We start from the raw sequence: 14,913 nt of genomic DNA on the forward strand, positions 1-14,913 counted from the left end.
TCACATTATGTTACTGTTGCTAAGGCTGCAACTGTATCTTTCAAAAGAATGAAGAAGCATGCTGTACTCAGTGTACTGTGTAGCAAATTAGTATCTTTGTTTCTGGAACCAGATACCAGTGTTTTTATTTCCCAGTACACAAGTTGCAGTGTAGTTGTTTAAAAATAATGTTATTTACTTTTGTTTATATTTGAAAGTTGAGTTTCTCTAAAATGATAGCATGCTAGGATATTGTAATTTATATATATTTAAAAAGAGAGAAAAGGTCCTTTTTTGGGTTGGATGTGCTGTGCAGGCATGACATACTGGGATTTCAGCAATGTACATTGGTTCATGTAGAAGTCTCTACCCGAAAATTTTCTATCATGTTACTGGTTGGTTGGAAATGGGCCAATGTCTCTTCATTTTTGCATGTCACCCTTCTAACTCTCCATCCACTGAATACAATATGACATGTTACATTATTGGTATAATTATTATTTTGTTTTAATCAGATGTCATTATTAAAGGTTTTACAAATTAAAACAAACCGCAACCCACCCTCCCTCTTTGCCTTAAGGCTACAGTCATACCAGCAATTTAGGCTGGTGCAAATTGTATTACTGAATACACATAAAATGCATCCAGCAGCGATCACCGCAGATAGTCAGTCAGTCAGTCGGTCAGTCAGTGGCTGTGCAGAATAGCCACAAATATAGAACAGACATATCTAGCAACTCAGAGCCGCAGCAGGATGCCACTACAATTTGCACCAGACTAAATCGCTGGTATGAATGTAGCCTAAAAGTTTCTTCAGATAAAGCATTGTCTGGTACAGCTTCATAAATGTCTTCTTTTTTTTTTCGTACAGCATGTCGTCTGCCAGTAAGTGTAATACAACATTGTTTAGGACTCACAGGAGAAGTCACATACAAAGCGTATTTATGTTATACCCAGTTGTATGTAAAAATATTACTATCGATGTTGAAACTGCACTATACTAAAATATATGAATTCAAAATTGTTTAAAGTGGAATTTCACCCTAAAGGGGGAAGTTCCACTTTTAAGAATCCTCCTCCATCCTCTGACAATATTAATAGTTAATTTTGGGAAGGGGAGGGTGTTCGGTGGGAGTTGAGCGGGCACCTAGTTTCGGGCAGGTACATGCTCCTGTTTACGATGTAATCGATTAGGCGATTCCACCAGGAGTTGTCCCTCCTCCCTGCCTTCAACCTCTTGGGACACATCTCAGGTCCTAGGAGACTGTGGGACCATTCACAAAGTGCAGTGTGATCCACACAGTGGGAAGCCGACTGAAGCTGTGGGAGAGAAGGGGAAAGGAGGATGAAAAGCGGAACTTCCCCTATTGGATGCAGTCCCGCTTTAATTTGCACAAATGAGCATCAGTGTGAAAGGCCCCTAAAGTGGAAGTCTAGGCTAAACCCATTCTAACTCTTATACTAAGGGCAACTTCACACTGCTCCAGTGCAGTCCCTCTTTGTTTTGGGAAAAGTGCAGCTAACCTGCAGATTTTGTTTGGGTTAGCTGCACTTTCCCATAGATTTCTATTATTTCCCACAGTTTCAGAAAGCTCACCAAAATGGAGCATGCGGGAGTTTTGATCCGCTTTTTGAAATTGTACTTAAACCACAGGATCTCATAGAAGTCTATTAGAAAGTGTAGCTAACCCACACAAAAACCACGGGTTAGCTGCACTGTAGTAAAAGTGCAGCAAAGCATTGTGAATCTTCCCTCACCTGTACAAGAAAGAGGTCTATGGTTACCTATCCTGAAGGAGCTCTGGTCCAGTCACAAGATGGACTCCCAGTGGCAGCTTCAGGGGAGGGGAGAGAGCAGCGACAACAGCTGCAATGGCTGGGGGAAGACATCACCTATAGGCTTACTATCGGGCATCCATTGTCAGCTGTCCCTCCTAATTACAGTGCTGGGAGCCCTTCACAGACCGGAGCGCCCAGAGAATAGGTAAGTATAGAGTGTGGGAGCAGGGTTAGGATTAGATAGATTTAGCCTGGACTTTCTCTTTAAGTCTATATTTTTTTTTCCTGCGCAGCTGGGCAATATACAGATAGATCCATATATATTTGGACACAGGCACAATTTTCATACTTTTGGCTTTGTGTGCTACCAAAATAAATTAAAACGAAACAATCCAAACTAATTTGAAGTGCAGACTTTCAGCTTTAATTCAAGGGATGGACATAAATATCAAACATAAATTTTAGGAACTGCAACCATTTTTATACACAGTCCCTCCATTTTTTTTGGTGCTCAAATGTAATTGGACAAATTAATATAATCATAAAATGTTCATTTTTAATATTTTGTTGAGAATCCTTTACTGGCAATGACTGGTAATGTCCATGGGTTCCAGACTTCAGGCAAAGACTGGTTTTCCTCCTTTCTGATGCTTTGCCAGGCTCTAACTGCAGCTGTCTTTAGTTGTTCTTTGTTTGTGGGTCATTCTGCCTTTTAGTTTTGCCTTTAGCAAGTGAAATGCATGCTCAATTGGGTTGAGATCAGGTGATTGACTCAGAGATTGCAAAATATTCCACTTCTCCTTTAAAAGTGCCTGCTTTTGCAGTGTGTTTTGGCTCATTGTCCATCTGTACTGTGAAGTGCTGTCCAATCAACTTTGCTGCATTTGGTTGAATCTGGGCTGATAGTATATCTCTAAACACTACAGAATTCATCCAGCTACTTCTGTCTTATTGTTACATTATCAATAAACACCAATGACCCTGTGCTGCTGGAAGCCATGTGTAAGGGATTTCCCGTGAGGCGGCTAGCAAATAGATATGCGCATGAAATGCGCAATCTCGCACACGCACGGCGAAGATTGGCACCAGACGGACTATTTAAAAGATGCCTGTGCTGAGTGTTGATTGGTCTTCAGCTGTTCCCCGTTTCCTGCTCATTCCTGTGTGATTTCCTTGTTGCTGACCTGGCTTGTTCTTGACCTTACTCTAATTACTCTCCTGCTTGATACTTGTTCCTGACTTCGGCTCTGCTCTTGACTTTGGCTTGCTTATGATTTGGTACCTCGCTGTCCGCCCGTTGATGACCCCGGCTATTCCTATGACATTGCTCCTGTCTCCCTTCCCAGCTTCCTGTCTTATTCTGCTGCACACCTGGCGATCTACCATACCAGCTCTGCATATCACTACTGATCCTAAATCAGAGGTTCACCAGTCTTCCAAAGTCTGCAACTGCAAGAGCTGCAAACATCTGCTGGCTCTCTTGTTCCCCTGAACCCTAGACACCCTCTGTTCCACTTCTAGTGGGGTCAGGGCTAGTGACACAAATGAGGCCGACCTCGTCATTTCAGCCTCCAATCAGGTACGTGACACTATGCATGCCCATACCATCACACTGCCTCCACCACGTTATATTCTTTGGATCATCAGCTGTTCCAAGCCTTCTTCACACTTTTTTCTTCCCGTCATTCTGGTACAGATTAATCTTAGTTTCATCCATCCAAAGAATGCTTTTCCAGAACTGGCCTGGCTTTTTTAGATGTTTTCTGGCAAAGTTTCATCTGGATTTTCTATTCTTCAGGCTTATGAATGGTTTGCACCTTGTGGTAAACCCTCTGAATTTGCTCTTGTGAAGTCTTCTCTTGATTGTAGACTTTGACAATGATACGCCCACCTCCTGGAGAGTGTCCTTCACTTGCCTGGATGTTGTGAATGGGTTTTTCTTTACCATGGAGAGGATCCTGCGATTTTTCCACCACTGTTGTCTTCCGTAGACATCCATGTCTTTTTATATTGCTGAGCTCACCACTTCTTTTTTTTCTCAGAATGTACCCAACTGTTGATTTGGCCACTCCTAATGTTGCTGCTATCTCTCTGATGGATTTGTTTCATTTTTGAAGCCTTACAATGGCCTGTTTCACTTGCATGGACAGCTGCTTTGAACACAAGATGTAGGTTCACATCAATAGATTCCAAATGCAAATACCACACTGAGAATCAACTCCAGGCCTTTTACCTGCTTAATTGATGAAGAAATAATGGAGTAGCTCACACCTGGCAATGAAACCGCTTTTGATTCAATTGTCCAATTACTTTTGGTCCCTTGAAAAAGGGGGGATGGCTACTCTTAAGAGCTGCAATTCCTAAACCCTTCCTTCGATTTGGATGTACATACCCTCAAATTAAACCTGAGAGTGTGCACTGTCAGACCATATCCATTATATAGCTTGAATATGTTTTGGTAAATACCTGGAAAAAAAACTAAAATTGTGCCTGTGTCCAAATATATATGGACCTAACTGTATATGATAAAGGATCCAGTGGAGGGAGTGTAGATGTGAGCCAAACTTATGAAATTAATTGTGAGGGATGCAAGGGAAGAGGATGTGTTGCCTGGAAACAGCAGCACATCATCTGCATCTAAATCTCAGTTTTACACAATTTCTTTCCTCTGAAATCCTGCTTTATCACTCTCAAAGTGAAAAGCTGATGCCAAGTGCTCAGTTGTAAGAACAAATAACAGGTGTGGTGATGGGCAACCCTGTTGAGTGTTTTTCATGGTTTTGAGTTCCTTACCCAGAGACTGGCTGTGAGTTTTGACAGCTGAATGCAGGTCATCAGCTCCTCACCTAAACCAAAAACCTGCAAAAATACTTCCACACTGTACAACTGAATGCCTTAGCAGCGTCTGATGATGATGACAATGGCAACGATGATGAGGAACAGTGCCCTAGCTAATTACTTCAAATCAGAGATTAAAGGCAGTATTAAGTTCTAAGAGGAGAAACTAAAGAAAATTGTTTTGTTTTTTTTTGTGTTTTTTTTTTTTTTAATCTCTTTTCCCAGGGTTTTATTGTAATGGGGGTCTGGACTATATTATTTATTTATTTATTTTTAGCTCCTCAAGGGTAATGGTTCAGCGGGTCTCTGTCTACATCGTCTAAGAATTGCAATGGGGCATGTTGTAGAAAACTATACATAGCATCCAGATCATAACATGATCAGTTATTTAACTATAAAGTGAATATCCCTAATGTACTACTTATTATATCATTAATAATGAAGCGTCAAAATGTGTTCTTTTTCTCCACTGCTTTTCTCATTGCTTTGTACCTGATCTAATTTGCAGAGCTGGAAAAAGAAATAGAAACTGTAAAATCAAAACCAGTTGAAGAGACAGATGGTGTTGTGCAGGTAAAAGGCTCTTTTTTTTTTATGCAAGTGCTGTATTTAAGTACCATTCTTTTTCTACCACTATATCTCTTACTTTCTCTCAACCTGTTTCTTATTGTGTAATAGCAGATATAGGTAGCCTTCGTGTAGTGCCAATGCAGTAAACTGTGTTGCTATAGGCATCAGTATATAGGACTGCCAATTAGTAAATGTTGTGCCAATATTTTGTGTTTAGTAGTCTGTTCAGTGTTGCTAGACTGGTCATTTTGTTCTGGTTGTTGGGGTATGGAGTAATTCTAATTCTGTTTACAATATAGGGAAAGTATAGAGTTAGCATAAAAGTGCTGCAAAATTGTAGGCTAGTTTATCTTTCTGAAAAGGCAACTAATTTTGCCAAAAAGCAATGTACTGGACAACATGTCTACATTTGAATTGTGTTGATTCTTGATCTTGAGACAACAACATATATTACTTTAATTCTTCTAGGCACTCACTGAACGACTGGATGTTGTGCTGCTGGAAAAAGCGGAAAATCAACAACAGCTAATATCTTTGAAGAAAGAATATGCTAAAACAAAGGAAGAAGCTGAGGTAAATATAACTTACCTTATTAACAGTCCATCAGCTTTACTTATTAAAAAGTGTTTTGGTTTTTTTAATGTGCAAATTTTTACCTTCAGTAACCATAGCAAACATTATTTGGTGTGCTGAACCAGCTGGCCATCAGAACACCTATACAGTAGCTGTCTATTCTAAACAAGACCGCATATGCTATATAGACCTGAAATACTTCAGAACTTCTTTTTTATTTGTTAGGTTTTTGGCACGTATGTTATGTATTAATGGTTCACAAAACTTGCAGTGATTAACACATAGCATTCTGCTTTCCATGCATAGTTCGTCAAACATGGTTTATCTATACGTTTATGTAAACTGAGACACTTTTGATTGATATGGCAATCTACACTCACTGGTCACTTTATTAGGTACATCTTGCTAGTGCTGAGAAAATATCCCCCAAACCATTATACCACCATCATCACCAGCCTGAACCGTTGATACAAGGCAGGATGGATCCATGCTTTCATGTTTTAAGCCATATTCTGCCCCTACCGTCTGAATGTCGCAGCAACCAGTCTGCTCATTCTCCTCTGACATCAACAAGGCATTTTTGTCCACATAACTGCCGCTCACTGGATATTTTCTCCTTGGACCATTCTCTGTGAACCCTAGAGATGGTTGTGTGTGAAAATCCCAGTGGACCAGCAGTTTTTGAAATACACAGGCAAGCCGGTTTGGCACCAACAACCATGCCATGTTCAAAGTCACTTAAATTCCCTTTTTTCCCCATTCTGATGCTCTGTTTGAACTTCAAGTCGTCTTCACCACATCTAGATGCCTAAATGCATGGAGTTGCTGCCATGTGATTTGCTGATTAGCAATTTGTGTTACCAGGCAATTGAATAGGTGCACCTAATAATAAAGTGGCCGGTGAGTGTATAGCTACTCTTAAAAAGACCTTGGCATCGATTACATTGTTTTTGTTGTAGGGGATTACAAATTTATTCTTGCAGATTTCTGACATATAATCCTTACTAGAATGACTTTGTAACTATGTAATGAAATCCTACATATTTATTAAAACATTATACAGCAGTGGTCTTCAAACTGTGGCTCGGGGGCCAGATGCGGCCCCTTGCTAGCCTTTATCTGTCCCTTGGGGCACTTTTCCTCCCCATACAAGCCACTCTTCCTCCCACTAACGCCAACAGTGGGGCATTATTCCTTCCACGGAGCCCAACGATGGGGCACTATTACCCCACTGACCCCAATGATGGCGCACTATTCCTCCTTCTAATACGAAAGATGCATTGGTTACTCCCACTGACGCCTGGAAAATTTCTACTCCCTATGGCCACAGTCCGGCTTCCTAAAGTTTGAAGGCCCTTTCTTCAAAAAGTTTGGAGACCTCAGTTATACAGCAACAATAATGTGTTGTTTGTAAACGGTTTCCATATTTTGTTTCTTGTAGGCAGGGATATTGTTCAACTATATTTTCAGTCTTGCAAATTTTGTCTTCCAGAGTACTATCAAAAAAGCAACTGAGGTGCAGCAAAATATGGAAGATTCAAATAATGCTCTGTCACAAGAAATTGAAGTATTAAAAAATGAATTACTGCAAACGCAGAACAATCATAAAACAGATCTTGATGCCATGAAAAACGAGCTTCAAGATGCACTTGTGAAACAAAAAGAGCTGACTGATAGCCTGAGCTTACAAGAAAAAAAAGACATACAACTTAGAAAACTGGAGGAAGAACTTCAACATATCCATCTGACTTATAATGACAAAATAGCTAGTTTAGACAAAGCACTGGATGCTGCAGTAGAAGAGAACAACCAACTAACAGCAAGGCTGAAAGATGCACAAGCAACTTCAGAACAGTATAACGGTGAAAATCAATGTCTCCATGCAGACATCCTGAAACTGCAGGGCTCTCACCATGAAGAAGTTGAAAATTTAATGCAACAACTTGAAAGGTCCACAAAACAGAGCGAACAGGAGAAAATAGTACTGCAAGACCTGATTAAGCAGTATGTTGAGAAAGAGAAACTGCTACAAGAGGAAATGGGAGCAGATAGCCAAAAGAATGCACAAGAAATTGAAATTCTCAGGAAAAAGTTGGAAGAGAACTGTAATGTACCTGAAATACAGCCTACCCCACCTATATGCAGTGATGATGGCATTCATTGGCTGGAAAGCCTTGTGACAGATCTGGAGTCTCAGCAAAGCTTACTCAGAGATGAGCTCACCTATACCAACAACTTAAAAATCAGCCTAGAAAAGGAGGTTGAGCATCTAAAAAGCGAGTATTTCCATGAGAAGGAAGATTTAGAATTCAAAATAAATGAACTTCAGCTTGCCATTGAAGATTATAATGCTTTAATAGAAAAGCTACAGACTAAGCTTCAGAGCACAAAAATGGAATATGAACAGCTTTATCAACAAAGAACTGAAGATATTAAAAATATGAGAGAGCAGCACACAAGGGAAATGGTAGAAATGAAACAGTCAATAACGTCATGTTTGGAAGAGGAGAGACTATCTTTTGAGCATGAAATAAATCTTCTAAAAGAACAGGTTGGCAAAATTAACAAGGAAAAAGAAGAAGCTGTGAGCAGTTATGAAGGCTTACGGGAAACATTCCTTAGCCTTCAGGCCGAACTTGGAGAGTCTGCTGGTAAAATAAGCCAGGAATTTGAAGCAATGAAGCAACAGCAGGCCACAGATGTCAGCGAGCTACAACAAAAACTACGATCTGCTTACAAAGACAAGAACGATCTTCTTGAAACTGTGAATCAGTTAAAGTGTGAAGTTGAATTGCTTTCTACCAAACAAGGAGAATGTGAAGAACTTCAGGTTAAGATAGCACATCTGCAACAAATAAATGAGGAGGTTACAGGATCACTTCAGCAGAAGGAACTCCTGCTAAAAGATTTCCAGACCAAAATGAGTGAAACCTCAGCAGAAAATGCCGAGATGTCTTCTGCTTTGAAAACATCGATTGATGAAATACAAAAACTGAAGGAAATGTATAGGTGTGAGCAGGACAGGGTAAAGACTTTACATCAAGAAGCTGAAACCCTTGCAGCACATAATGAGCAACTGAAGCAATTGGTGGATGGGCTGACACAGAAACTCCAGGAATCTGTATTAACACCCATTGAGAGTGAAAATGAACATCTTCAACTTCAGTTGACTCATTTGCAAAAGAATAATGAAGAAGTTGTTGCTTCTTTACATGAAAAAGAGAGCTTCTTTAAAGATCTTCAACTGAAAATGGAAGAGATTGCCACACAAAATGCTGAAATTTCAACCAGCATAGAAATCTCAAGGACAGAAATCCTTGAGTTACAGCAATTATGCAGAAATGAGGAAGCTAAAGCTCTAAATTTTCAGCTTAAATTTGAAGAACAGGAGAAGCTCAATGCACAGTTAAAGCAGTCGGTGGAGAAACTGACACAACAGCTGCAGGAATCAGTGGGTAGTAGGGAACAAAGCCTCAGTGAAATGAAAGGTCTCCAGCAACAGGTAGACATGTTGATTACTAACAAACAAAAGTTGGAAAGTGATGCAAAAAGATGGCAAGATGAAGCGTCAAGACTTCACGAAGAAAAGGAGGTTATATCAAGAGACTTTGCTAGGCTTGTGTGTGAACATAGTGCTTGTGATGAGTCTAAAGATGAGTTAGACAACCTAAGAACAAAATTTCAGATGGCATTAGAAGGAAAAGATAAAGTTTCAATTTTACTTGAGCAGAAAGAGCGCTGTTTAGAAGAGTTAAAAACTGAGCTTTTTGTTGTTCAGGACCTATTGGCAGTTGAATGCCTAGATCCAAATATCAGTATTTTGCTTCAGGGTATTAATAAGGCAGTACTCCAGTTAAAAGAAGAAAAGCAAAATGCGGTTTTACAGAGAGAAGAGACATCTGTTCAAATTAACCGATTGCAAGAAGAGAGTGAAGCTCAGTGCTCTGAGCTAAGAGCTCTCTTGAATGACTACTCCAAGGAAAAGGTACTTCTGAAAAAAGAACTAGAGGAAACGCTTGCAGACAAAGAAGCACTGCAAAGAGATCTCTTTGAAATGAAAAATGCACTTGAAAAATTAAAACTGGAAAATCAGGAGTTACTACTGCGTTTTGAAGATTTGACTTCAAACCTGAATTCCTTGCAAGAAAAAAAAGATGCCGATTCTAAGGCACAAGTACAAGATGAATTAAATGTGATAGAAAACAAAGAGTCAGCTGTCAGTGCACAAGAAGAAAATTCTATCCAGGTGAGGAATTCCTTGCTTAACCCTCTATCTAGTCACTTGCTTTTGTTGCATCTGTACAAGAACATTCATTTGATATATTCAGTGTGTAATTGATAAAGTGAATAGCATCAGGTTATTCTCTGGCACCCTAGGAATACAGGTGTACCACGGCTTACAAACGCCTCGGGTTAACGTAATTTTCGGTTTACGAATGAAAATCCATTGAAAATAATGCCTTGGTCTACAATTTTTTTTTTGCAATATGAAGTGTATGTCTGTGGCAATTTTTTTTTTTTTTTTTTTTTTTTTTTATGCAATTGCCGGCTTTTTTTTTTATTCACTATAGCTCACAGAATTAGCTGTCAATTTCCCTTAAACTAAAAGGAAAGATTGTTTCTTTTAACTTGGGGAAATAAACTAAAAGGAAACTTTCTTTCTTTTAACTGGGGGGTAAAGTGACAGCTAAATCTCTGAGCTATAGTGAAGAAAAAATAAAAGCGGTAATTACATTTAAAAACCGGCACCATAATAAATACAAAAACTGTGTGGGGGTCCCCCCTCCCATCCATACCAAGCCCTTCGGGTCAGGTATGGATTTTGAGGGGAACTCCCATGCCAAAAAAAAAAAAAAATGGCGTGGGGGTCCACCCCAAAATCCATACCAGACCCTTATTTGAGCATGCAGCCCTGCAGGTCAGGAAGGGGGGTGGGGGGACGAGCAAGCCCCCCTCCCCTGAACCATACCAGGCCACATGCTCTCAACATGGGGGGGCGCGCTTTGGGGCAGGGGCTCCCCCCCCCCCCCCAAAGCACCATGTCCCCATGTTGATGGGGACAAGGGCCTCTTCCCCACAACCCTGGCTGGTGGTTGTGGGGGTCTGCGGGCGGGGGGTTTATCGGAATCTGGAAGCACCCTTTAACAAGGGGGCCCCCAGATCCCAGCCCCTTCCTCCCCCCCCCCTTCCCCATGTGAATGAGTATGGGGTACATGGTACTGCTACTCATTCACAAAAAACAAAAAGTGTGTAAAAAAAAGACAGGACACGGTCTTTGACAAGTCCTTTATTAAAATAAAAAATAAATGAATGTCCCCTGCAGTGGATCCAACATCAATCACGATGTCCGCCGACGACCCGAAAAAAATATAAAAAAAAAAGGCTCTGCTTCCGATGATAGTCCCTGGCCGTCTGCCTGCTCAGGTGGTTTGACAGTTTTTAAATATGTAAGGGGCAGGGTCAACCGGGGACATCACGCATGTGACCCCACCCCATGTGACATTAATGATGTCACATGGGGTGGGGTCACTCGGGTGATGTCCCCGGGTGGCCCCGCCCCTTACATATTTAAGGGTATGGATTCAAAATCCATACCAGACCCGAAGGGCTTGGTATGGATGGGAGGAGGGACCCCATGCCGGTTTTTAATTTATGTTTTTAATTGCCGGAAATTCTTTTTCATTCCGCTGTCAGTGGGGAACTCAGCTGAAACATTAACACATGGTTGTCACTACTAAAATACCGCATGACTTGATAAAATAACTCAGTATTTTAGTAATGTTTACTGTTTTCTGACTTCCAGAACGGATTCATTGGTTTTCAATGCATTCCTATGGGAAACGGCATTTCGGTTTATGGATTTTTCGCTATACTAAAAGTTCCGCAGAACGAATTAAGTTTGTAAACCGAGATACGCATGTAGCTGTTTAGCTGTTGGTTCAGTGCTAAAGATCGATGTCTAGGGGAAGGGGGAAAGTTGCACAATTCATGAGTGAGGCATTTCTTGATACATTTATGTATATATAAAATACATGTGTATACTGTACTGACTTATCACTCCCATCTAAGACAATATCATACATGTTGTTTAACATGTCTTCCTGTATAGAAACAAATGTTTTGGTCAGTTTTTGGATGTATATACCACTGATTTTTTTTTTTTTTTTGGTACGGTTTACAACTGTTCCTATGGCATGTGACACAACTGATTATCAAATCCTTTTTGGCTGGGCCTGTGTATATGCTCTGCAATTTCTATTCAAATTTATGTAGAGCTTGCACTCCAAGCAATTACACTATAATGTCCAGTCACCCTTTTATTATTCTTGCAGTTCCAAGAGTTAGGAGACACCTGGCATAGTTACAACCGCTGTGCTCCAGTCAGCATTGCTTACACTTCCTGCTGATTTGAGTATGGTATTTGTAACTGTGCAAAGGGGGTTTGTATGAACTCTGGGGATAGACTGTTGCTCTCTCACCGAGCAGGAAAGCTATTAAAGAAATAATGCAGAAAAAAATAAATTTTGCTCTCTGACTTTTCCTGTACTGTAGTAGCTTAGGCTACAACTGGGCTTTAAATTTATGACTTCAGTGGGAAAATTTGTGTTTAATTATTGTGGGTTAGGCATGTGTATAAACCTTCATTCTTTGATTTTGTCACTTAAGGCCTCTTGTACACAGGGCTTCTGCTTACCCATTTTGAATGCCTTTTTTCTCCTGGCAGGAGAAAAGCTGCTTAAAAATACGCAGTAAAAGCCGTGAAATGCACATGCATTTATGCATGTTCGCAAGTAAATGCATTCTGTTGGCCAGAATATGAATTATTCTGGCCATTTTAATGCGTTGATGTCTATATTCAACTAGCTTTGTGCTTTATTTCTGCTCAAAAGCTCCTCTCCTGAACAAACTGGCGATGGGTTATTTTTTTCAATCCGTAAATTCTCCTCTTCTAATACACCTATGCGTGCAGGGACATTTAGATAACATAGAGCTACTTTTACAGGCTGAAAAATACCCTCCACGCTCCTCTAAAACCAGCATTCTTTAAGTCCAGTGTGCATGAGGTCTCAAGAACATATTGGGCTTATTTTTTTATTTTGTTTGTTTTTTAATTTTAGGAAACTCTTTTAAAATCAGAAGCAATGAGACTTGAACATGACACTCTTGTGTCAGACCTTCAAAAGAAAATAGGTACAATGGTTTATTAGTTGATCATGACTTATGTAATTGCTTTGATTATAATGTTATGGTTGCATATATATTATACTGATATTGAGCATCTTTATAACCTGTCGCTACAGTATATTGTATATGAAATGTGTGCATAATTACTTTTGTTAATATTAGTTTGGGTTAACCTTTTAAATCTAAGTGCAGACAAGCGCAATTGACATAACTTACAGTCAGTAGAATGTGTCCCTTGTGCTGATGACTCATTTAATTGAAATCCTCCTCTGTCCATGCCTCCCCTCCTTCGCCACTTTAATCTTATGAAACGGCGGGCTTAATCTAGCCAAAGCCAGCCATAGACGGTTCAAATCATGTATGGGTAGTGGTTGCAGGAAGAAAATCTCTCCATCTATGGCTGGCTTAAGTAGCTGTCACAGGCTCTCATCAAGAGAGCCTGACTATGGTTGTCCTTTCCCCACAGCTGCTCTATTCATAGAACCTGCACTAGAGTTTCTGTGAATAAAGTATGATCTAGTGATGAAGTGGGGCGGACCTATCTATCAACTGCCAATCCTCCATTTTTGGCTCTTGTTTCATTCTTAGAAGCTGTAGTGTGGCTGCTATGAATAGAACAGCTGGGCAGGCAAGAAGTAGGATTCATGAGAGCCTGGGACTGCCTTTTTGCTGTATGAAGAGACATCAGCATAAGAGATACATCATACTTACTGCAAGTTATGTCCCTTGTGCTGATTTTTCTGTTTTTTTTACTTTGGCTACACTTAGACTTTAACTGTGGTATTGAACCCAAAAACTAAAAGTTTGACATTGCAGCTTAACAATCCTTAAATATGGTGGCTGCATTAGTTTTCTTATTTTAGTGTTTTTGTTTTTTTTTTAACATGGTGATCTGGCCAGTAACATATTTCCTGTCTTGGGGTGTCTCCATACTGGATGGAGGAGCAACAGAGACTCCTTTTGGACAGTAACATTATCAATCTGGGAAAAGGGTAATATTAGATGCTCTGGCAAATTATAGATAAATTAAAGCCAAACTCCAGCTAACCTATTTTGAGCCGTTACAGCAGCACTTTTTTCCATGGGTGATAAATGCTTTACATAAATAAAAGCTGACCATTGTAAGCACCTCTGTCATTGTTAAAATATTAAATGGATTGTCTCAACCCTTTAACTGTCACTTTTGTTGGACTGTTTGGTCTGTTGAAGTGTAATTCCTGCCTAAGCTTAACTGTTTAAAAATATTCCCTCCCTCCTCCTGCTACCTATGCTGACTAACCTGTGAAAAAAATGTGTATACTTACCTATTTTCAGTCACACTGGTCCAGCCATGTGAACAGTCAGTAGCTGCTGCAGGGGAGAGATGCGAGTTTTTGACAATGGCTGGGAACTCTGGGAGCCATGATGTCACTCATAGGCTCCCATGTCCCATGAGTTGTTGGTACTCCCTCCTCTCCCCTGTAGTCTCTGCTGACTGACAAAGTGGAGCTGGATCACTGTACTGGAATGTACTGGAAATAGGTAAGCATACACATTTTAAGGCTAGTTAAAGGATTAGTTCACCTTTGGGAGCATTTTACTCATTATCCTTATTGCCCTGTAACAGGTATGACTTATGTCGTGTGTTAGTCAAATTATTCAGTTTGCTAAATTGTGATAGGATTGAACACCTAGATGAGCTTACTTGACAACCACCTGTTTATTTGATTATCTAGAGCAGGCATCACTAAATGGTGAAAAGCGGTCCGGATCCAGACTGAGTGACAGTCTTCAGATCGCCACAGTTACATCATTTAGAAGCCGGACTTCTCTTCCTCTCTGTCCTGGCTGCTTTGTAGATCCCTCTCTTGCTGCTTTCCCCACAGCTGCTGGTCTATCATCCTCGCAGCAAGTCAAAGGACTGGAGAGGCAGCAGGACTGGACAGAAGGCAGGAGCCCTAGCAACCAATCACCAGCTTGATAACAAGAAAAATTGGGCAGCTCCCGCCC

General features: G+C 40.3%; 1 protein-coding gene across 1 annotated transcript in view; it reads left to right on the forward strand.

Annotated features, from left to right (window-relative positions):
• The window catches only part of GCC2 (GRIP and coiled-coil domain containing 2), a 120,410-nt gene that overhangs the window by 14,706 nt on the left and 90,791 nt on the right, over positions 1-14,913 (forward strand). Inside the window, exons 4-7 of the mRNA XM_089681284.1 lie at positions 5,105-5,169; positions 5,635-5,739; positions 7,232-9,985; positions 12,858-12,930. Of these exons, the coding sequence (XP_089537410.1) occupies positions 5,105-5,169; positions 5,635-5,739; positions 7,232-9,985; positions 12,858-12,930 (2,997 nt within the window). The remainder of the gene's footprint in view (positions 1-5,104; positions 5,170-5,634; positions 5,740-7,231; positions 9,986-12,857; positions 12,931-14,913) is intronic.

The sequence above is a fragment of the Staurois parvus genome, unplaced genomic scaffold (assembly GCF_062004578.1).
Source record: "Staurois parvus isolate SC_StPar_1 unplaced genomic scaffold, SC_StPar_1.0 ptg000262l, whole genome shotgun sequence".
Lineage (NCBI taxonomy): Eukaryota > Metazoa > Chordata > Amphibia > Anura > Ranidae > Staurois > Staurois parvus.